The following is a 24,346-nucleotide window of genomic DNA, read 5'->3' on the forward strand; positions in this document are numbered from 1 at the left end:
GCTCACTCTTGCATCATGGGGATGGTTAGATTTCTGGTATTGTCTCATGCTCTGGGCATGAGCAGTGAGATTTAGGGAGGACCATAGGCAAATTATACCTAGCCCGTCCTGCTTTGCTGTTCATACCTCACAGCCCTGCTCCTCACTGACTTGAGCACCGTGTCACCAGGCTCCTGCCTGAGTCCTGCCACAAGATACCCTTATGCTTCTTGCCTCTGAGATGCATCTTTTGCCTTTTTATTGGTGATCCAGGCTGAAACTAAAAATGGCTTGCTTTTTCTTGCCAATTACTGCTTGTGTCTTCAAAAGAAGACACGATTGGAGACTACCAGTCTGTGGTCATCCAGCCAGGGACATGTTTCACCTGCCTGTAGCTATTATATTTAATAGTCTCAGATAATGTGAGACTAGACACTTAAATTTTAGATAGGTTGTGTAGCCTAAGGTGAATCTAGTCTTGTATTGTCTGTTTAAAGGCAGAAAAACTCAAAGTCAAATATGTGCTTTTGGGTATTCTCTGGCTCTCATGCCTATCTGGTAGATTTGTTACTAGAAAATTAGTAGTTCCTCTTCATAGTCTAGTGCTTTAACTATTAACCAGAGCTTGCACCCTTTAATTTTTTAATTGGTGTTTCCCACCAGAGCTAAGAAAGTTGTCTTAATTATTCTTCTGTAGTGTATTAAACAATACAATGCATATAATAAACTGCAACCATCGTCTCCATTAATCCTCATCTTTCAGTAGAGGATTGGGAATGAAAAAAACAAACCCAGAATGTGTTTCTTGAACATCAGGTCCCTCTGTATGTTTTGTTTGTTTTGGTGCTTTTGTTCATAGTGAGTATTTGCTGTAGACTGTTGGCATTACCAGGGAAAAAAAGGTAATTGTGCAGTGAACTGGTTTATGCTTTATGTAAGAACATTGTGCTGCTGTAAACTTGTTGCATTTTACAGAGCTGTCTCCAAAGAATAGCCTTCAGAAAGCGACCGCCAGATTTAGAAGTGAGAAAAGGCACTTAGTATGTGAGATAATTGGATAGAGTTTGGGGGCATGAGGTCAGAGCCTTGAGCACAATATTTATACTACAGTGACATCCCCTTACAGAATGGCCCATAACTTTTAGATGTTGTTATGCTGCAGAATCCGTTCGGGGCTGGCCTCTGAGGTCCCAAAGAGATAGGACATAAAAGTGCCTCTCGTGTCCGTTTGCAAAGGCGAACCAAGGGGAGAGCATTTGGATCAGGATCAGGTAACCTCCACTCCTCCTTTCCTCCACTAGCTCTACTTTCTAGCACCAGAGAGATCTGGTGCAATTCAGTATTATGTGAAAGACCCCCATACTAATTTATAACAACTATTGGCATGGTCCAATGTGTGCCCAATAGTGGTGAGAGATAATAATTCAGGGTATGAACTGAGCTGATGGCTATATTACAATAGTTCTGGCTGTGGTTATGAATGCTAACTTGGATGGGGATTTATCCAGGAATTACTGCATTTTGCTTTGTAGAAATACCTTTTTCCTCTTTCTACATTTCTCTTTTGGAACTAGTACAGAGGGAGCATATGAAGTGCTATAGGTAGGCTTTACCAGGGTGATGATGGGCAAGCAACACGCATACATCCTCCCCGACGGCTTTCAAAACTTTTAAATCAGGATTTTACAAAGTGTCTGTGCATCTCTGTCTACCTGCAACAGCAAATCTGCTCCTGGAAAGATGACTAAATGCCTTCTTGGTTTTCAGCCAGAGGGGCTACAGCTTGGAAGCAAATAGCTGAGCAACTGCCTGCCAAGTGCAGTTTTGTGCAGGAAATCTGGTGTACGTACCTGCATTTCATATAGACACACACATAACCCATTGCCTGCAGTCACACTCAGGTCTGTGACCTGGGCTGCTTTGGAGCAATTTGGTTAAGATGATGATTTTGCCTTGAAAACAGAGCTCTTACAATTTTTTTTTTTTTTTTTTTAAATCTCTATGGGATAAAAATTGATTTAGAAATTACAATCAAAATACCAAATTCCGCCCCCCTCCTCCCTGAATGCTCCTGAACTGCTGATTTGACAAGGTGTTCATTAAGACTCCTGGGTCTGAAGATTGGGATTTTGAGCTCTCATTGCACATGATACATCTCTTCTTCACTGTGAGCGTGGCGCTTAATGCAACTGGAGGAAAAAATAATCAAGGAACGTATGTGAAGGCTTGGGGTTAAGTGGCGAGAACCATGGAGTTTGGATGCTCATTTTCACAGTGAGCTGTCACCCTAATGGACATTGATACTAATGATAGAGGAACCCCTATGGTTATATGGTTTGTTCAGAGCTTTCAAATGCTGGGCATTGCCTGTCTTTCAGAAATACCTTCCAGGATCTCGTATCTGTGTGTGTACACATCCGAGACCATTTAAGTCAGCCATTCCTGCTTAATTTCTAATGCTGTTGCTGATAACAATTAAATTTAGTTTCCTTGTACCTAGAACTGAATTGGGCAGAGAGCAATGTTATTGCCATGCGTAATGAGTGTACAATCTCTGTTTAGGTAAGGGTGAAGGTAAAAAATTTTTGAGAAATAGAAGCCACTTGCTCTGACTGAAACACAGTGACCTTTGTAGTTATGCATTAGATTTCCTCTTAATTTATCACATAGGTAACCAAGAATAAAATGGACTCCTTTTCACCACGTTGGATGCTGTAGCAAAATCAGAATAATTGGCCTTCATTCATCCCTGCAGATACAAGAGAACAGATAAATGACCTAGGTAAAAAAGTTTGTGTCTGGAGGATCTTTTTCTTTCCCGAGTAAGTTGCCAGGCAGATGCTCTTCCCAGTTCATGGTGGTGTAATGGGGGTGGTTCTGTTGTTTGGTACCTTGTCTGGATGACAAGGTGTCAGGATTGTGTTCCAGGTTAAATTAATGTAAAAAGACTTTAAAAAATAAATAGGGTTATGCATGGTAAGTGCTCTTAAAAAGTTGAATGCTTCATCGTTGAATACCACCCTGTTGAGGCTGGAGGGCTGCAGGTGACTTTTTGTTACACTGAGGGACCAGGTGAGGAAACTGGTTGCACCCCTGCAGGGATGAGGGTGGGAAAAGATGAGTTCCCTTTGCCTCTTTCCATCTCCCACCTGTGTCTCACAGTCTCCTCCCCTGTTCCCATATTCCTGAGAGAGAGCAGTGCTGTGTCTCGGTGGTCCGTGGCTGCGTGGTGCCGCTTGCTCTTGCACAAAGTCTTCTTGGAGTGAAGGGACATGACAAGTGCAAATAGAGCTGATAAATTCACTGCTGTTCTTTATCTGCATAATCTGATTGCAATTGATAGATAATGCCACCAAGATAGAGCAGAACCACTTCCCATTATCAACACACCTCTTGTTTTTATCCTTTTTTTTTAATTTTAAATAATCCAGTGCAAGTAGAGTATTGACTTTAACTGAAGGGAAGTAATTAATCACAGTACTTATGAGTAGATCATTTACTGCATCTTGCACGCAGGATGGGTACCTGAGGCTGTTCTACTCAGTCAGTCAAGTCAGGCTGATACGGGTTAATGGCACATGGGTCACTATGCTGTTGGGATTTATTAGGCAAATTTCTCTTCTGATCTTGGGCAGCTTAACTTGTAAGAAGAAAGCCATAGCAGCAGGCTCTGGGGAGGAGTGTCTCTGTTTCCATAATGTGTTTGGGGTGAAGACAACTGAACCTGCTGCATGGAAGTGCCTCAGCAGTTGCTGGTGGTGACTCTCCTGCCGGTTATTTCTTGCTAGGCAAAGTGTTTTGCTAGGCTTCCCGAGCTGCACTGAGTTAATGGAGGGGGACTGCTGCAAGACCTTGGATCATTCAAAAAAATAACTTCATTGTAATAGCAACCGCTCACCCTGTCTGCACACCCCGATGCCTTTCTACCACAGCATCCCACATCCACATCCTTTCCTTCTTCCACCTGCAGTTCCCACAGCTGGATTGGAGACACAGCACAGGCCAGAGCAGGCTTCCAGAAACGAAAAGCAGCTCCCAAACCGCCTGCTGCTCTTTTATTGTTAAAAAGATAACAGTTAATTAAGGGCTGGAGAAACCAGAGGGGAATAGCGTGCGTGTCTGAAGGACTCAAAGGATGTTAGGAAGTAAAGTCTCCCGTGGATAGGGAGACAGTTTTTTGCGCATGAACTTGCATGTTTTGACGGAGAGAATATAAGTGGATCGTTGCTGGAAACCTTGAATGGCAGCAGGAAGGGTAACAGTCTCATTATACTGAAATTCAGTGTAATTGCATAGAAAAAGCTATAAGGGAATTCCACAGGTGAGAACCTAGAGCATATGTTCATGCCTTTGTTTTTTTTCTCCTCTTTACTTTTTCTAATCAAGGAGTGCTCCTGCATGCAGAATAGGGTGTGCAAGGATTAAAGTCTGTGCACTGGCCCTTTCTTGGGTCAAGACCATAGAAAGTGCAGCATGGGATGGGGAGTCTTCTCTTAGAGATGGGATCAGGGTGTTTTGGGTAGCCTGAAAAACCGGAGTGCACCAAGTATTTTGAAGACAATTAAAAAAGTGCAGAATAATCTTAGTATATGAAGTAGCTCATGTAGGCTAAAGAAATAACAGTTTGAAGTTTACACATATTCAGTTTTATTTATTAAAAATTATTAGATAATTAACAATTATAAGAGCTAGTAGATCAATTGATAGCTTAAATCAGTGTCTTCTAACAGTGTACAAGAGCTTCCGATTCTCCTACAGATAGCACACTTCCTCCTAACATCTGTTCACTAGCCTGTTGCAAATTCATATGAGCAGAACCACAATGTACTGGTGACTCCAGGAGTGTATTCTGAGCATATGTGTTCTTTGATGAGCAGTTGCTTATAACTTCTGATTTCCATAAAAATTCCTTATATATAATATTTTCTTTGAAGGCTTCCTGTATTTAAGACAGGTGTATAGAAGGTGATGCCTGAGCTCTGAAGCTGGTATCTCTTGAACTGGCTGCATCATTAGGAAATCAGATCAACAGCTTTTGATGCACATTTTTTTTTTTTCTTTTTTTTTGGACAGCATTTTCATTATTTTGAGATCCTATTCAAACCGCAGAGCTCTGCTGGTGTGAGAACAGAAGAATGTTTGAAGTTTTTAAGTAAGAAAGTGATTTGCAAATGTCCATTTAGCCTTTTCCAGGGATTTAGATTCCACAGAAGAATTCAAAACGAACAGTCACTTTTATAGAAAATGCCATTAAAGCACTTAAATAGCTATTTTTAATGCTTTTTTTTTTTTTATTTTATTTTTATTTATTTTGGAAGTCCCTAATGGGAGACCTAGCTTTGGAGGGTGTGCCACAAAGGATGTTCCCTGCCCTGAAGGACTTTGGGGAGGGTTCAAAAGCAGCACAGGGGCACAGGCTGAGCCCTTTGCTTAGGGGCACGGGGGGATCCTGGAGCGGGGACAGCACTCACCCCCCCATCCTATTTTCACATCCAGTCTGGTTCACAAGGATGTATATAGTTCAGCAAGCCAAATGAAAATGTTTGGATTCAACCATTTTCTGTCAAAATGCTGTTTTATCAAAATGGAAATATTTTGTGAGAACATGTCAGTTTTGACAAATTGTTTTGATGGGTGAAGTCTAAACAAATTGTTTTAGCATTCTATGTTCTTTTGATATAAAGACATCTCATTTTGACTCCATCATTTAGGCCTTTATAACATAGTTACAACATTTATATGTTAAGACTTTTATAACATATAAATATTACATCAGATGTATGCCAACTTTAAAATTAAAAGAAAATATCAATATTACAAGGTTTCTATATTTTTGCAATATGCTATTTACTTTTTCAAAAAGTGTATATCATGTATGTAGATATAAAATATCTATCTATATATCTATATATATATAATATATATCTATAAAATATCTATATATAAACTTTTGAACAACCTGAATTACTTGTTTAAAAAATTTATTCTTTTATAAGATCCTAATGTTTTAGTTTATTTCATAATGGAGTGACAAGAATTGCCCAGGTCCTGTCCAGCTATAATTCCTTGTAGCTGTTCTTTTTCATTCCAGCCCTAGGAAGGAGTTAAATTTTTAATAATAAGAACAGTTGCCACAATGAGAGTGTTGTCACTTAGCAGATTTATCCCAAAGATTTTAAACCATTTTATAAAGCTGTTTAAGATGCTGTTCTTCACATACTAGAAAACCGAAACTCTGTTGTTTAGAGGTTGATGGGGTCCAGTGGGGATTCTCTGGTAGAGGTGTCGACAGGTTGCTGGTGATCCTGGATTATTAAAAAAAAAAAAAACAAACCAACATGAAAAGCATTTTTTCTTTTTAAGTATGGACAAAAATGAGCATAATTTGATACTGTTACTTGTCTTTGGACCTGTTACTGGTGGCAGCAGCTCAGATCTTCTCAGACAGGCCAGCATAAGGTTGTCCTCATGCCTGCAAGCTTGTGCTTGATGTGCTCAAGCGGTAGGTAGATAGATGGGAATAGGTATTCAATCATGCATTATGTATTATTCTGTATTATCATGCATTATTTTGAAGTAATGGCACACTACTTGCTCTGTGGTCCCTGGTGGCTGGTCTTCTTATGCCTTTCCTTGTGGCTGGGAAGGGCAAGCGTATCCACGGGGTACGTAAATGGGTTTCTGAGGAGTAGCTAATTTAGGGGCTGTAAGCCAATAAAGTGTTTGTGCTACTATTAATTTATTTTACTGAATGCAGCAGTTCAGATTCCTGACTCTTGCTCTTGTCAATCAAGTGAGTGGTTTTGGGGGAAAAAAAAAAAAAATCTTAAAAAGGCAAAATAAGTAGTGCATGTTATTTCCATTGTCTTCTAATTCCTTCAGATTTCAAGGTTTTTTCCTGTGCTTTGCAGTGTTCTATTCTTGCAAAAAAAAAAAAAAAAAAAAAAAAAAAAGGAAAACCACCAACCAAAAACCAAAAAAACAAAACCTGAAAATTAGGATTTTCACATAAACCCATGACCCTGACAGAAGCTGCTTTAAGAAAAGCAGCTATGACTAGGAGACTAGATAAAGTCCCAAGAGCTGGTAATGTGATAATAGTATCTCATATTCATTGAATGGAGCGCCTATGACTCAGTGCTTTCATGGGACTGTAAATGTTCTTTTAATCTCTTATTTCTCTGGAGAGGCAGATAAATCTGAACCCATTATATGTTGTGGCTGAGGCAGGGCACAGAGATTTACGGGATCGCAGGGCCAGGTGGTTGTGCACTGGGGATGAAGCTGCTCTCCAGCGTGTGGTTAGCAGAATTACAGGGGATGTGGTGATGCAGGATCGCAGGGCTCTGGCTTTTTTTGACTGCTGTTTGCATGGCTTTCACAGTCAGCACGCACAGGGCAAGGGGAAAGAGCTGCTTTTGAGCAGCTGATGGTGAAAACCTGGTGCACGGGGAGCCATGCTCGTGGTACTTTGCACATCAACCAGGGTTTGCAGCAGCCCCTGGTCCTCAGCTGCTGCTGCCGTGCCCAGGTTTGGAGCAGTCAGGTCCAACCACATCCCATAGTCATTTGCTTCAGAAAATGAGACAAATGAGTAAAAGTGAGAAAATGGCGGGGAGACAGGAATGGGAGTCAGAGAGGATGGGGGCAGGGTGAATCATGTAGAGAAAGAAGTGGGAAGAATTATTACTATTTGAGGCATATTGAGTGCAATACGTTTTCTGATGGAGTTCAGCCCTGTGGAAGGGGAGCTGAGTTTTATAACCTGTACCATCACTTCTGGGGAAATAAATAGAGTGTTAATATGGAAGGGTCCTTTCTCTTTTGAATTTAAGAATCTGCTGTAATATCTGCCAACTAGAAGCTGCTCTCTGAAATTAATATTTTTCATTGAAGGAGGCAGGAGGGCTTTGCGTTTTCCTGCAGGAGACACAGAGGCAGTGTGCTGCAAAGACTACAGCAGAGCAGGGATGCTTGGTTTTTACTTTTGCAGGTGTGGATAATTTCACCGAGGTCTGTTAGGAAGAGAAAAAGCCTGGGCTCAGCCTCAACCAGCCCAGCCTGGTGCTGAGGCTGGGAAATGGTGCACCACTACAACTGCTTCTCGGGAATTGGGGAGAGAAATGCAATGTCTTTCTCAGGTCTTTCTGTAGTGATCTAGAACCAGATGGATTTTCCTCTCTGTGCAGTTAGTCTTGCATGAGTGAAATCTGGAGCAGAGCCGTTGGCTCTGTTGGGGATACACCTTGGCCCAGCAACATGCAGATCTGGCCTCTGTTTTGGGTTGCTTGGCTCTAAGGCAGGTGGTTCTGTGGCACTTTTATGGCAGGAAGATGCTTTAAAGCCTTTGGCCTTGGAGCTGCAGAGGTGTGAAAACAACCACCCACGCCGGCTCCAAGATGAACTGAACCCGATCCAAAGGAAACAGGCACATCTGCTTGCACAAGCTGCAGCTCCAAACAGGTCTGTGGTGTTGCCTGCTAAACCTGGAAAGCAAAGCAGTTAGGAGAGCATTGGCGTTTTGGGAGCATCGCTTCGTGTGATGCATGACTTGTCTTTTGGGCTGTACTGTGTCTAACCTGGTGCAGGCTCTGACTGATGCTTTTTCCATGGTGAGAGTGATGCTAATACTTGCCTCCTCTCTGGATTATCTAGTGTTTAATCATTCAGTTCAGCTCACACTGTGGCCTTTGCATCAGTGGGATCACTAAACTAAGTCTTTTTTTTTTTCCCTGCTACCCGAGTCTCTACTTCTCTTGAATCATTTCTACTCACTATGATAAATTTGATGGCAGTTGCTCCTCGGGGTCTCAGACCATTGCACAATCTCATATCAATCACTTCTCCGCACAGCAGACACTGTGCAGGACAGCAGGACTGGCACTAAGATGGGTCTGTTACTCATAGTGATAGTGGGACTCTTGGCCAAGCTGTGTCCTCGTAGAGCATCAAAGCTTCGTGCTATAGAGGACCAATCATTGTAATTATGTTGCTGCTGTCCGGGTCAAGCAAGCCATCACTGATTAGGATATAACTTCAAAAATAGCCTCAATGTAACTAGAATATCTCAAATGCTTTCTTGTCGTTGGGCCTATTTGGACCCCCGTTGTGGTGTGGGTGACAGTCCTTTTCCATGGTGCCATCTTCACAGATGAGCTGTTTATCATGGATGAGTGATTTAGATTGTCAAAGGTATCAGCAAAAGTAATTTTAATGCAGATTTGTAGAAGTGCGACTTAACAAAGTTCGATGGCAAGGTTCACTCTTTTACTTACTACGTGGAAGAAACATACAAAGGACAATTGAGTTAGAATTGATTTAGAGTGATTTACACAGAAACCTGAGATGCAAAAAGGTAAGGGAGACCCTCCTGTTGAGTCACAAGGTTCAGAGTAGACCCCCTTGCTTTCTAAACTTCTGATGGAATTTAGGTGAGGCTAAATCCAATTTTAGTCTCAGCCTTGGTCAACAGTTTATGTATTATGCAAGAGATACAGATGGGAAGGAAAATCTCTCCTTGAGTCACGAGGTTCAGAATGGACCCCCTTACTTTCTAAACTCCTTCACAGAGAGGAGTCTAGGTGTGGCTGGATCTAGACTTAGTCTCAGACTTGGTCAGTGGTTTATGACTAATGGGATTAGACACGTGGATTTCATTAGTATTAATTCAGCATGCTATCAGTCACTTACTGAGGATCTGTTGTGAATAAGGGGTCTCTCTGCCTTGAGTAAGGAAGAATCTCTTAGTCTCAGGTAAGGAATCTCAGACCTTGAGAGGCATCCCTGCTCAAGGGGAGAGTTGCTTGGTGTGCAGTCCAGTTGTCCAGGGAGAACTCCAGTTGGGCTCTTCCAATGATCTGTCATTGGTAAAAGGTCCATCTGCCTCGAGGAGCAACCCTGAGAGGTGTCCCAGCTCAAGGGGAAATCACCACCGTGCAGCCACACTGCCTAGCAGGGAGAGCTCAAATCAGGCTCACTTAGGCTGTCATATTTATCGCATAAAGTGGTTGGCTTGTAGTCAAATTGTATACAATGGGAGAGGTATGCAGGACACTCCTTGTACCCACAGCTTTCTTTGTTCCTTTATAAATGAGTCTTGGGAAAACCACACGGTTTTCATGTATTATCGCATGATCGGTGATCCAAGCTTATATGCATCGGTGCTCACTGGGTCACTCTGCTCCTTTGTGGGTTTTTGTGAGGAGTTCTTGGCCAAGCTACAGCTTTTGGCTTTTACCTCCTTTAGATCCTGTACCATACTGCTGCGAGTTTGGTTAAGGGGGGGTCAGGTGCTTCTGTCACACTGTGCCCGGTGAGGAAAGGGTGGGTGTGCAAAGGGACTGGTGGCTTTCAGTACTTACCCTTGCTTGGAGAGGATTTTTTGCATAGGTGAAAGTCTTCCCCCCAGTTTTGTCAGCCTCCTGGATTGTGAAGAACAAGGGATGTTTCCCCCTATGCCATCCAGTCAGGAGTACCAGGGGCTTTTTTACTATGATATCTTGCCACCTTTTGAGTCTGTGCATCTCAGTAAGAACTCAGGTGGCATGAATTATGCAAGCACTTCTACATCGCTGTTTGTGCCCATCACACTTTGTGGTTGGAGGGGGCTCATCAGAGTATTTCCATTTGATGGTTGGAAGGACATATATTGTCCTCTGTGGCTTTTGTCTTTTGTACACATCCCTACCTTCCTGCACGAAATGATTCTCTTTGAAAGGATTGATGAGATTTCTTTTGCTTTATTTCTTGTGTGTGTGTTTCCCCTGTCTCCCATGGCACCACAGATGTTATCTGAGATCCTGGAGGTGCATTCAGCTCGACAGGTTCTGCATGGCAGAAGTTCACAGAGGTCTTCTGTGAAGATGGATATATTGAAAGGTAGAGAAAATATGGATATCTGAGCCTCATGGACCACTACCAACTCACAGAAGTTATTTAAGGAGGGAAAAATAGTTTTGAGAGTAGCAGTATTAGTGGAGCTTAGGTCCATGTGTGACAGGATCCTTTGTCCTGTCCACCTTCCCATCTCACTGGTTGGCCAACCAGCAGATGGGCTCTAAAAACAGGGTTCTTCCAGCCTGCCTGCTGTAGGGTAAGTTCAGTTGGGTCTTTTCCTGTAGCTAACAAGTGAAAATGAGAATTGCTGATTGAAAATCAGTGCTTCGATTCACAGGTGTTGGGTCTGATACACCAGAGAAGCACCAGCACTTCCTGAGATGGATGCTTAGGTTGGGTACCCATGCGTCACGCTGTCAGCTATTCTCATTTACCCAGCAGATTTCCCATTGTTTGAATATTCTTGTTTAACATTTTGTTCGGTCCTTGAAGGCTTTTGCAGGTATTGTGATGATTCAGATTGACTTCATTACTACTAAAAATTAATATTTGCATTGAAATGACTTGAACTGTAGTACTGAGAAGCCCAATTGTGCTCTACAGGCACATTAAAAAAGTGAAAATCCCTGTTTCTAAAACTTCCAGTGCAATCTGTTCTGTCCCAGAGGTTTCCAGAGTCCCTTTATCTACACCGCAAAAGAAGCATAAAATAAAACCACCAGATACTATATTTGTTTGGGGAGATGGCTCTGAAACCACTCAGAAACTGGGAGTAGCTTGTTTTTTCAGCTGAGTCTGTTTAGTGTGAAAACAAAGGTCACCTTGGCACTTTTGGACTTTGGAAACCTGGAACCCAGATTTGAATGTGGAGAGGGGCACCATCTTATTTAGGTGTCAAAAAGCTGTGAGTCTTTAAAAGAGGACAAGGGATTTTCTTTGAGAGGCATTAGAAGGGGGACTGACTGACAGACAGCAAGATCTGTGAATCAGGCACTGTTAAGGCATCTGGAAATGAAGGCCTCTGAAATCTGTTGTCAACTTTGAAAATCCTGTATCCCCCCCTCCTCCTGCCAGCTTTGAAAGTTCGAACTGTGTTCTTTTTATCACATTTGTCATTCCTTAGTAATGAAGCTCTGGCATGCAAAATTTGGCTGACAACTTTGTGGGTATGAGCCAAAATGAAGTTCAACTTGCACCTTTCTCTGATACACCCAGTGCTATTTGCATTGAGAGGCAGAAGTCTGAACTAGAGGGACTCTAGTCTCATTCATTACGGCAATTACTATCTCCTCACTGATGCCAAAATTAAGCTTGTTTTCTTTATGCTAATGTAGGTGGACAGAAACTGATGAGGTATACGCAACAGGAATGTGGAGAGAGAAAGTGCCATGTATAAACCATTTCTTCTCAGGCTGTTCCTTCATCTTAAATAATGCAGAGGTCATAAATCTCCTGAAAACCATGCAAAATCAGTACAGCAAAAGACTTAGAATGGTTCCAGGCAAGTTCAAGTATTATTTTATAGAGGCTGAAGTCCAGCACTTCAAGGTTTGCTAATTCTAAATACATTTAAATGCACTTTTAAAGTCATTTAGATCTATGAACTGAATGTATAGTTCAAGTGTCGTTGGGCGAACAGGCTTTTGGGGTAGGAGCACAACTCAGAAATGAGATCTGATGTAAAGTCTGATGAGCATGGCTTCTGTCTTTGTTTGTGGCTAACTGTATGGATTGCATAAGGTATTTGGGATATAAATTGAGTATGGGGCAGAGTCCAAGTGTGCCAAGCACCCATGCTGGATGGAAGCTCAGCCATGAGCATGTTGTTCCAAGTTTGTGGCAATGTCATGTAACTGTCCTTGGGCAAATACAGTGCTCCTGCTTTCCATTCCTTTAATTCAATATTCGGTAGCAGATAGCTTGAGGATTCATTTTGAGAAGGTTCAGGTTTGGTCTCCTTGACTGGAGGTAACAGTGGCAAAATCTGTGCCCACGATGCTGTTTGCATTTGCGGTCTGAAGTCCTCCTGCTCTAACCACTGAGATTGCACCTTCTCAGAGGTTCAAAACCTCAGGTTCTGCATTGTTGGGGCAGTGCAGTAGCTGACAGCCATCTCTGGGAAAGACTGAGAAATCACGGTCACGGAGCTTTTAAAACATTTAGAAACCCCGCCCTGATTGCGTGTGAAAGCACAAAGTGCTTCGGACTGGATTGCTCTTGGTTGACTAATGTATTTCCCTCAAGTGTGGAGCAAAGGACTCTGCTTCCTTTGAGCAATCCATGAGGGCTGCCATTATTTAATTATTCTGGACCTACACTGTTTAACTACAGCCCTTCCATGGCTCCCCTGTGGGGTCATGGTCTTTAAACCATATATCCAGTTGTTTGTTCAGAGGAAACATTTTAATTTTCAAATGCTGGTGATTTTTCCCTTCTATAGGTGTTGCTATGTTAGCAAGATAGCTATATCACTGTTGGTTTTCTCACACATAAGTAAGATTTTTTGGAGAGAAGAATATTTCTGATGTAATTGAATTCTCATGTACAGGCAGGTGGAATTAAAGTCTGTTTTTTGGGGTTTCCAATTGCAAATGCACAATGCATTTGAAGATGCGTCTGTATCTCTGAGGGTGAGATTTGCTGAATTGCCTTTTGGTGCCCAACTTCTACTGATTTCAACAATAATTGAACAAGAATTTGAATCCCTGAGGCAACATTTATAAATTTAATTTCAAACCTTATGAAACTGTGTGGATACTAATCCTAAAGTAACACAGGCTTGCAGTGTTTATCTCAGAAAATGCTCAAATATTTTTAAAATTTAAATAGAAGTTCCTGTTAGATTCTTTAAGTCTTCTTGCAAGTGTATTGACACAGCAGCTGACATAAGATGTTCTCAGGGCTGATTTTCTGCTTTGTTGGGGAAGGCACCTGGAGTTTCTGTTGTCCTGCCAAGGAACTGAAAGTTTGTACAGCTTTTTTTTTCCTCAGAGGTCATCAGTGAATGTACAAAGAGACTTTATAAATCATATCTGAGCCTGTATGGTAAGCAGGAAACGGGCGGTTACACAAGCAGTGGCCAATTGTGAATGGGACAGATGGAGATGATAAGCCACGCTGCTATAAATCACTGTCAGTGACTACAGTGGGGCAACATACTCCCTTATTTTGGGATGTAACTCTGCACGGGTTGCACAAGGAACTGGACAACAAAACCAAGTTTTTCTCCTGGTCCTGGATTGCAGCTGTATCCAAAAGTTTCGAGTTGCTAAACCCCAAGGAGATGTTTCTAAAATACACGTGGCGAGTCCATTGCAGTCTGCTGTGCTAAGCGTTTTTTTTTCTTTCCTCCCCCTCCCCAGCAATCAAAGAGAAATACATGGACTGGACAGAGTTTCTCATACACGATTTGACCGGCGCCCGGACTGCACCTGCAAATTTACTGGAAGGCGTATGTATTAGATTGCAGTTTCTATCTGATACGGTGTCGCGGTGTGCATGCTGCAGCGGTGTTTGCGCTTCTGACGTGTAGGGCCGTGTGCTTGCAGCATCTGTGTGCTGGCAGCAGGGTCTGATCCAGCACTGGCCAAAAGTCGGTGGCAACGTTGCCTTGGCTCTGCCTCTGACCCAGCGCTGGATAGTTTGTTTTGCTTTTAAGCTGGAGGGTGGTGCTTAAAAGAGAAAGTTGGGTACTCAGAAGAGGCTGGGTGGTGATGGAGAGCATGAAGGGAGTCCGTAGGGAGAAGGACACAGCCCGTCAGTGCCCCATTAGATCCACCAAACTGGTGACCTGAGCTTTCAAGGCAGGATACAGGATAGAGAGAGGGCTTAGTAAGTTGATGGGGAGCACTGTCAAGTTTATGTGTCTATGGAAATAGCTCCCCCAAGGATGTTCCCTCCACTTAAACACAGCAGTCAGATTTAGTGGGGAGGTTGGGTGAGGTGGCCTCAGTCGTGCAGAGAAGAATGGTCTGTTTTTTTCAGCTGCACCCATATGGCCAAGAGCCCAGTCTGTGCAGCATCTCCACAGGGCGACTTGCAGCTGGGGCAGCCTCAGCTTGCCTTGAGATCTTGGATGAAAATCCCCCAGATTCACCCTGAAACTTTGAGAGGAGGGCATCTTCTCCATCGGGACCTGCCCTGCTCTCGTGGTGATGCTGTGGGGGCTTTGGGAGAGGAGACAGCACGTCCCACAGGAGTAATTCTCTCTGCCCCTCTGTTTAGGGAGTACAGGTGGTTTGCCTTTGTGTAAGCGTTCATGTTGCATTTTTGGAAGCAAGTGTGCTCCCAGGCACCATTTTTGATCATTTTGTGCCTGGTCACTCCCGCCAGCCACAGCTGCATCCTTTTTTCCACGTGCCCATGCAGCACGAGCTGCCTGGCAGGGAGAATTTATTGCATACCATCAGGGATTTTTTTCACCCCAATTTGTTAGCCAAACAGCCCTTGCACACCCAAAATAATGCATGTCCCTCGGTCTGCTGCATCCCCGTTCCTGGACCACTCCCAGGTGGCATATTGAAAAAGCTGGTGGTGTCTAACACCCATCTCTGGTGTATGCCAGTGCCATCGCAAACCTCTCCATTCCCTTTCTGCAGGCAGAGAAATGAGGCAGCCTGAGGCAGAAATGTAGAGAGAGAAAACACTGCATTGGCTTGAAACAGTTTCTGACCCTTTTTTGGTGTTTTATGCAATGTATGTGCTTAGTGCTGTCTGTGTCGTGTAATGTATGTAACCCCCTGTCGACAGATTTGCTGTTCGTGAGTGCTGCAGATTGTTGTTATACTGTTAAATCAATATGTAGTGATACTTTTTTTTTTTTTTTTTTTTTTTTAACATTCTAGCTATGCATATAAAGAGTTCTTGCGTTATGGTAAATGTTAATATTTCATGCAAGCCAATTATTAATCTTAGCCATTCAGTTCTCAGGGGTAAGTGACAGCCCATTGGCTTAAAATTTAGCACACAAATCAGAGAAGCAATATTCAGTTTTATACAGCCAGGGATTTATTATAATAAGTTAAATCATTACACCATCATTTCATATTAAAGAATGCTTTGTTGCGATGAAGCAGTTGTATGAGAGGAAAAAAACCATTGAAGTGGATTTCTATTATATTATTAAATTTTGACACTGCATTTTGCCTTGAAACAATATTTGAAGAGATTATACAGGTGCTTGTAACTTATACTATAAAGGAGTGGCTTACAGTGGTGAATATATTGTTCTAAGAAATATCTATTAATCATAGAGCAGGTTAAAACTGTACATGTGATGAGGTTTTAATTAATTTTAATTATATTTTTTACCAGATTCTCATTCTGTTGCCTGCATTTTTGGATTAAGGGAGATGTAGTAAAAATTGGTTGCATTTCAAAATTTTTATTGTTTTCAAAATTCAATAGGAAAGGAAACTTTTCTGAAAAATGAGGCTTTCTCTTCTCTTTTTTTCTAACCACCCCTAGAAAGAACTATCTTGGGCTGACTCTGATTTACAGAATTAATATTTTAAAAAATACTGTGAAAGGTTTATATTGTTTAATTAAGTAGAAGTGGGACAGACAAAGAAGTCATTGTTTTTAATATATTTTTCATATATTTGCATCTTCTTTGGGGACCAATGCTCCCAGCTCGTGGAGTGGTTTTTAGTGCTGCTCTTAAAGCCCTGGAATCGAGAAATTGCATAAGAATTGGAACTTGCATTTAATAAAAAAGAAGAAATCTAACCGTTATGTTAGTGGTGAAAAGCTTGACAACACAGAGATGCTCACAGTCACAAAACAAAAACACTGAGCCCCAAAGGTATCGTTCTGCAAAGCATCTCATGTTTTTTTAATGCCTGCGGTTGGCAGCTTTGCAGGTGTAAAGTTAAGCACATGTGTAAATGCTTGCAAAACTGGGATCACAGAAAATACTATGTGTGAGCAAATAACCTCAGACATTGGGATTTCTTGGGCATGGTGGCATGGCCCAACAAATCCTGGGTGCCTTGGGCTTTGTTCCCAAGACTACTTAAGCTGGTGGGAACCTGCCATTTGCTTTGGGCTTTGGAGAAACCACCACAGATGCTTGCATCCGTGGCTGTGGGGAGTAATTTGCTCTACATGCCAGTAGGAATTAGATAAAGCCCTTGACGGGAAAGGTCAGTGCACAGAGGGCAATTTCAGAGTCATGCCCAAAGTAGTCAGTCACCTTTTAGGTAAATACCAGTGTCCATTCCTGTGAATGGTTCTTACCAACTTCAATTAATGAGAATTTGGTTTGAAATCCTCCAGTATAACTGGGCTTTGAGTTCTTCAGGATCATCCTAAGTGGATGTGCTTTAGGAGCTGTTCCACCTTTTATTATTCTTTTTTGTTGTTGTTGATGATGTCGGTTGAGAAATTAGCACAACTGTTGTTTTCTGTTTTACTTCTGAATTTGCACTTGGAAGACATTGAGTAAAATAGAAGAAGAACAGACTGTTTGCTGATCGCTTGGATGATGGTGTGAAAAACAAAAATAATCTTCTGCTGTCATCTGTTTCCTTGAGAAGTCTTCAAATAAAGTTTAAAATAAGGAGTTTTGCTTCTGTTCAAACAGCCTCTGCGAGGAAAAAACCCTGTAGACCTCATTACAGTTGATTCCTTAATAGAGCTGCAGGATTCCCAGAATCCCTTTCAGTACTGGATAGTTAGTGTGGTTGAAAATGTTGGAGGAAGATTACGCCTTCGCTATGTGGGATTGGAGGAGACTGAATCCTATGACCAGTGGTTGTTTTACTTGGATTGCAGACTTCGACCAGTCGGTTGGTGTCAAGAGAATAAATACAGAATGGACCCACCTGCAGGTAAAGAGCCTCACGAAAGTATTATCTCTATTTGGGACATTTACTGGTGTTTTGAGATATTCATGCAACCCATTTCTTCTCCAGCATTCACATTGCTTTGACAGTAGTTTCTAGCTAAAACACAGATGGCGTGCAAGAGCTGTCTAACTTGTGTTCAAAGTGGGTCAGGTAAACTGTATTAAATTTATTTAATAAATTCTCACTCCTGGAAGGAGGTAGTGTCCAATAAAGCAATTTTGTTTCATTTTCCACCAAGGAGCATTGCTGGTGGGGATAGTCAAAGGATGTGCCTGCTTGCCCAGCCCTTTTCAGTGGCGTTTTAGTGGCCAGGTCTTCCTGGACATACTCCAGACACTGTGATGGAGGCCTCACTGGGAACCAGTCTTCTGCTGTCCAAATCAAGTCCTAGGTGACATGTCTCAGCATATACTAGGCTCTGTCTGCTTTCCCCTCAACCAAAGACCTCTTGCCCATTTGTTTTTCCATGGCCATGCACATTTCTCTTAAGTAGCTGTAGACCTCCATGAGATTTCCTGGGGCTGGAGTAAGTGTTTTGGGACCCTCACGATCCCTCTAACACAGGTCTTTCATATCCTGCTGTAACGTTGCTGTACATCTGCCAAGTGAGAACTGCCTTGTGTGTAACCAGTCAGAAAGTGCAGTGAGGGTGCTGGGTTTGTCTGCCTGTCCATGTCAGCCTGCCCATTGAGGGGTTATGGGGTGTCTGTTGTTAGAAGCTAAGAAAACACTCTTTTGAGTAAGGGTGTATGGGGTTTTTCATATTTAAAAGACCACAGATTTTGTCCCGCTTTTTCTCCAAGGGAGTGAAGTCTTTGCAAGTATGTCAGACCAGGTTCAACATCAGGAGATTGCAACTTGGAGAAGCAGCTCACTAGCATTTCGTGTTCAGACCAGCTCCGGTGGAGAGAGATAGGGACTGCAGTTAAGCAAGTCTGGGGTCAGAAGCTGGAAACCACAAATCCAGGGGTAGGAAGAGAAGTGCAAGGGACAGGAGCTGCGTAGAAGTGTCAGGCACAAGTAGGATGGGCGAGGAGGCTGGACAAGAGCAGAATTTCGGGGTCAGCTGGAATTAGACTCCAAACAGTGGGACTGGGTTTGGCAAAAGGAGCAGGATCAAAATGGCAGGGAAAGACTGATTGCAAGGCTGAGTGTAGAAGAAGGCTAAGCATTTCTAAGGTTTAGCAAGCAGGAGACAGACTGGGGGTCACAGAACACAGTAGGGGCTCAGGGCTGCTTGAAGCCTTCTGGAGAAATGCTTGCAGAGGCATTCACTGGAAGCTTCTGGGGCTGGCTTTGGAGATATGCTTCCATCCAGGCTATATCCCATTGCAGTGGGAGGTGACTGAAAGGGTGAATTTTTTCCACCACCCAATAATATTGGTCAGAACTTTGTGAAAGTTTCTGAGCAATTTGGTTTCTCTCTACTCAGGGTTTTGGCTCTGTGTTGGTCTGACTTGAGTTGGCTGAGTTGGTTGAGTCAAGTTGGTTGACTTCTCCTGGAGTTAGGGATCTGGTTTAATACGACAGCTTAGACTGTTGCATGCATGGTCTTCCTTGGGGCAGAAAGTGTGCTGTGTCTGTATTTTTTGTACAATTGTAGGTTATACTTGGGGCCACAAAGCTGTTTGCTCAGTCCTGTGGAGCATGGCCCCTGTTTGGTAGCTGTTTGCACCTCCAAGCTGGATGCCCCAGGACTACCATTCCCCTTGAAAGATCAAGTGCTTTCTTGTTTAATGCACAGGTTTTGACCCAGCAGATCTTTTCCACATTTTCATGTATAGGTGAACAACTTGTCCAGATCCATTCCTCATTTTCCTTGTGCTGTGGGTGAACTTCTTCCATAAGTGTTAAACGATAGCAGAAAGGTAGCTCTCCTTTGGAGAGGTATTTCTGATATGCCTTCTGTCTGTTGCACCTGAATCAGAGGGGTTACCCCGATACATACAGTTGTCATGTTCACAAGTCTGTCTGGGCCTTGGATCTAACTTGGGGTTTCAAATGCTTTTTGGAAGAGTGTGTTTTTCTTCACTGATAAGTAAGAATCAATGTACCTCATCACTTCTAAATTAGATGCGCATGCTGGAGAGCATGAATATCCCTCACTCTGTTATTTTACAGAGTATTTGTGTTACAGAGGAACACTTTTTTATTGACCATCTTTGAACTCTCTTGGCCTGTATAGGTTTGGTCAATCAATACAGAAATGACCCAAATGAGATTTGTGCTTCTTTTTTTTTTTTTTTTTTTTTTTTTTTAATTCTGTTCTCTTTCTACACTTTCCTCCTTTTATCCAGTTGTGCTTCCTTCTCTATGGATTCCCCACCCCGCCACCTTTCTTTTCATTTTTTTCAGTTGTCTTGCCTCTAAACTTGTTTGTGGACTCCTTCCTTGCTGTTTCTTCTCCCCTCTCCTTCATTTAACTGCTTTTATTTTTTCCTCTTTTTCTCATCTGTCTTCATCTGATATGTTTCCTCTACTTGGCATTTCTCTGGTCATTCACTTTTAATGAAAGTTGTTATTTATGAATTCAATACCCAGATCTTCTTCCTGACTTCCATTGACTTAAATATGTAGTCATTACATCTCCTAAAGTTTGGTCTCATAGGAATTTGATGAAAAAAGACCTGATGGGTCTGAATCCTTCCTTTTTCTCACCAGTCTTCTCCTGAACACTGCCCCCAAGGATCTTTCTGATCCCTGCTTCTGGTTTACCAGGGCTCTGCACTCCAGGGAGTAGCCAGTCAGAAATGGTAATCTGATGAGTTTCTGGAGGAAGGAATGCTCGTTGTTCCACTTCTGACATAGTGGACTGTATCCTCCACCTTACTTCCTTCTTAATGACTTCTACAGTAAATAGAATTTGGACTAGAAAGACCTGTGTGTGAAAGACCTAGTGTGTACCTTAGGAAAGAGGGAGAGTCTGTGGGCAGTATGTTGTTTTTTTACGCATCAGGAATTAGATTAACTTGCCATAGTGCAGGCATCACAAAGACGGTTCAGCATGAGCTGTTGCTTTCTCTTTATGATTGGTTGATCGATGGAGAAAGATGTCTAAGGCACGTCTGACATAGGTCAGATGAAATGACATCTTCATAAGGCTGTTTTTTCCACTCAGGGAGGTTGAAAGCAACGAACACAGACCTGGTTGTCTTAACTTTTTAATGTCTGAAGCCAGTTAGGGTGACTCCGTAACTGATAACAGAAACAGCTTTAGACTGTATTTTAAAGCTGCTGTGAATCTCCTCCCAAGGGATACTGAGGACACACTGCTCCTCCCATATCAGGTTGTGTGTTCAGTTGCAATCAAATGAGGATGCATCAGCTCTGCAGGTTGTGACAGTGCTTTGCCTACCCTCGGCTTGGATGCTGCATATGCACCTTCAGCTTTATTTCCCATTGTGTCTGAGCTGTTATTTTTTTCTGTGTTGATCCACCTCTGGGACCTGCCAGGTTGGGTTTCACCCTGCACAGCAGTTTGAGGTCAGTCTTTCAAGATACAGAGCATCTCATGCAAAGGAGATCCCATGGGTCCAAATGTCGACAGTATTTTGGATGGAGAAGTCTCTGTTCTGAAGCCATCTGCATCCTAGCACCCACTTAATGTACAAAAATGTGCAAGAGGGTCCTCTAGGAAATAACATCCTGGCTGCCTTCTTCAAATGGCAACTTTCAGGGACTTCATATGTCTTGTGAGCCCTTCTGACTAAGGCAAAAGGGTCATAGCTTATTTTTTTTTCCGTCAGATGTATATCTGAATCCAAACTAAACCTCCTTGCTAGTGCAAATTGGTACAGGCTGCTTGACACAGAGCCACTGATGGTCTTGCTTTGACTGTTTATGCAGGAAGAGATCATCTTGTTTTATATTACTTTCTGTTTAAAGATAAATTGGCACTCATTTTAATTGCTCACTCCTTGTTAACCTAAATACAAATTGACACAGTACACTGTTCAATTACCTGCAACCCTGTCACTTAAACAAAATGCTTTATGCTCTTTTAACCGTGCGATTTAGTGTCCATATACTTGCCAGCATAAGCGAGCTGCCACTAATTAAATGTGCATATGATACTGCTTGCTGGTTATTGAAACCATTGGAGTTGCCTTTATCTCTTGAAGTTTATTGACACTGCCCAAAGAACTTGCTGCTTGTTTTCACTGATTTTGGGCAAAGTCACCCAAAATAGCACTTTCTTCTTTCCTATGCTTCACTGCCATCACAGTAGAAAATGAGGGTCTGTTTTCAGCTTGCTCTCTCCAAGGAACAGGGGAGCATCCAGCAAGATTTTCCAAAGCTCAGACTTTTTGTTGGTTGAAATGACAGGCTGGCTGCAGCTTGGGGCAAAATCATGTTGTATTCAGTATTTCCCTGTTTGGCATCATTTAAACCAAAAAGAAAGCAACAAGGTGAGGTGTTTCCCTCCCTGCAGTTCAAGCCCTGGAAGCCCTGCAGTTCAGGGCTCCTGGAAGTAAGGGAGGACTGGAGCAGCAAGGCTATAAAATAATGAACAATTAGGTAAAGAGTGCACTTCTGAACACTTGTGACTGCTACACATGCTGTAAACAAAGACTTGAAATGTATATTCCCATTAATAACCAGACAGTTGAGGAATTAAAAATAGCGCCCTGAAAGGTTAACATTTCCCTTTAAGTGTGTTTGAATTCATATGCATATCCTTGATGTCTGTTCTGAAGTAGCGAGGTTTGATATAGTGGAAGTATAAATACATCCACTTCCAGTGAGTGATTCTGCAAATCCTATTTTGATAAGGTCTTAAATCTGTTGAGATCAGAGCATAAAATTCTCTTGTACCGTCAGTGCTAGGTGAAAACAGTGCTTGCCAATTTCTTCTTTTATACATATTTTTTATTTCCTCCTTCAGAATTGTAAGATACAGCAGTAAATCTTAGCTAGCTAGTAAATATATATGGTTATTAGATGTACAGAATTTAAATGCAAATTGGGCCAAATTGAACTGTGATGTAAGCGCATGAAGCCAAACTGACAAAAGAAAAGCTTCACACTATTCACTCCGTCTCAAGGTTCAAATTTATTATTGAGTAAATGTTAATTTCCATTTTAATAATTGTTGCAATCTGCCTACCTATCTTGTCTCTTTAAGTCCTTGATATTAATGTTCTGCAATAACTTGTTATGTGCAGGATAACAATATGTTTTCTAGGGCAGAAGTAAATCCAATATAATGTTCTTCATCATAGTATTGTTTCCTTTGATTCATAGGCATTTCACTGCACTGAGCCGTAAAGGGCTTGTTAATATAATGATTTAATGATTTTAAATGTCTTTAAAGAAACTCACTGAAAGCAATGTGAATCTGCACAAAGATGTTGCCTAAAAGTATAATAATGAAAATTCATAAGTCTTTGAATTGGTGTGATACTTTGGTTTGAGAGTGGTACCAACAAGTGGATCTGGGTAGAGATCTAGCTGAAATGTTTCTTCCCACACCTACTCCCACGCATTGTAAAAAAACCCCAACCCTACAGTAAAAAAAAAAAAAAAAAAAAAAAAAAAAAAAAAGAACTTCCAATGAACAGAAGGCTTGGTAAAGATATTTCTGGTTTTGTTCAAATATAACTGATCTTAGCTGAAGACCTGAGGCTTCTCAGACTGGAAAGCATCAGGTATTTTGAGAATTGAAAATCAGAGTTTTTGTTATTTTCCAGTAATGAGATAGTACAGTTCTCATTTCTTCAGCAGAAAATGAAGGACATGCATTTTTCTGGGTTTTACTCCAGGATATAAAACACAATCTTTCTCAAATGTGCCCCTGCTAGTTGCTTTTGTGTTGAATTTATCCATGCTGTACAGCTTGGAACATGTACACTATTTATTTCACTTGTACGATCTATTTTTATGATATAGGAACTTAAGTCTTTCAAAAATGTTTGATCCCCAAACAGTCACCTCTTGGTTTTGTTGTTTTTTTGTTTTTTTTTTCCTTTTTTTCTGTTGTTGTCATTGCTTTAGATATATATTCTCTGAAGACTATATCTGAGTGGAAATGCGCTCTGGAAAAATCCCTTAATGATGCAGCAAATTTTCCTCTTCCAATGGAAGTGTTTAAGGTAAAAGATAAACATTTTTCCTTCACTTACAGAACCTGTGATGAATAAATATCATGCAGTGTTTAGCAGCTTATGTTAAACTTTTGCAGGAAAGGCCGTTGCTCTAATACATCACCATGAAAGGTCACAAGTGAGGTGTTTGTATGAAATGCAATTTTATGTGTGGACTTTCCAATCTGAGAACTGATTTCTTGCAGTCAGTGTTTTCTAGGGGCTGGGAATGATCAGCACTGATTTCTCCAACATTATTTTTAATGTGCCTTACTGTTAGACCTGTACAAAGGCATCGTATACAACCATGAAATCATAAGGCTTCAGATATGAAAGTTGACATAATCTGGACAGATTTCTATGAGACATGCACTAAAATTTTCATCTGATCACAAGCCACAAGGCAGAGAAGCCTCCTTAAGGAACCTGTAGTGGAAATGGGTGATAATTTCGATCCCACATATTTTTCTTTTTTTTTTTTCTTTTTTTTTTTTTTATTCTCATTCTGTTTTTTAATAGTTAGAGATGTGCTTCAGCCCTGAGGCACCAGCTTTAATTTCCCATCCAAATCTGCACTGCTATTAATCATGACGGCTCCAG

General features: G+C 41.7%; 1 protein-coding gene across 2 annotated transcripts in view; it reads left to right on the forward strand.

Moving 5' to 3' along the window:
- The window catches only part of SFMBT2 (Scm like with four mbt domains 2), a 124,842-nt gene that overhangs the window by 39,924 nt on the left and 60,572 nt on the right, over positions 1 to 24,346 (forward strand). The window contains exons 5-7 of one of the 2 annotated variants that reach the window (XM_042793019.1): positions 14,178 to 14,266; positions 17,399 to 17,645; positions 23,658 to 23,755. In XM_042793019.1, the coding sequence (XP_042648953.1) occupies positions 14,178 to 14,266; positions 17,399 to 17,645; positions 23,658 to 23,755 (434 nt within the window). Of the gene's footprint in view, positions 1 to 14,177; positions 14,267 to 17,398; positions 17,646 to 23,657; positions 23,756 to 24,346 lie in introns of those variants that run through there. The other variant, XM_042793020.1, reaches the window with a different exon arrangement.

Source organism: Tyto alba, unplaced genomic scaffold (assembly GCF_018691265.1).
Source record: "Tyto alba isolate M040663 unplaced genomic scaffold, T.alba_DEE_v4.0 Super-Scaffold_2, whole genome shotgun sequence".
Lineage (NCBI taxonomy): Eukaryota > Metazoa > Chordata > Aves > Strigiformes > Tytonidae > Tyto > Tyto alba.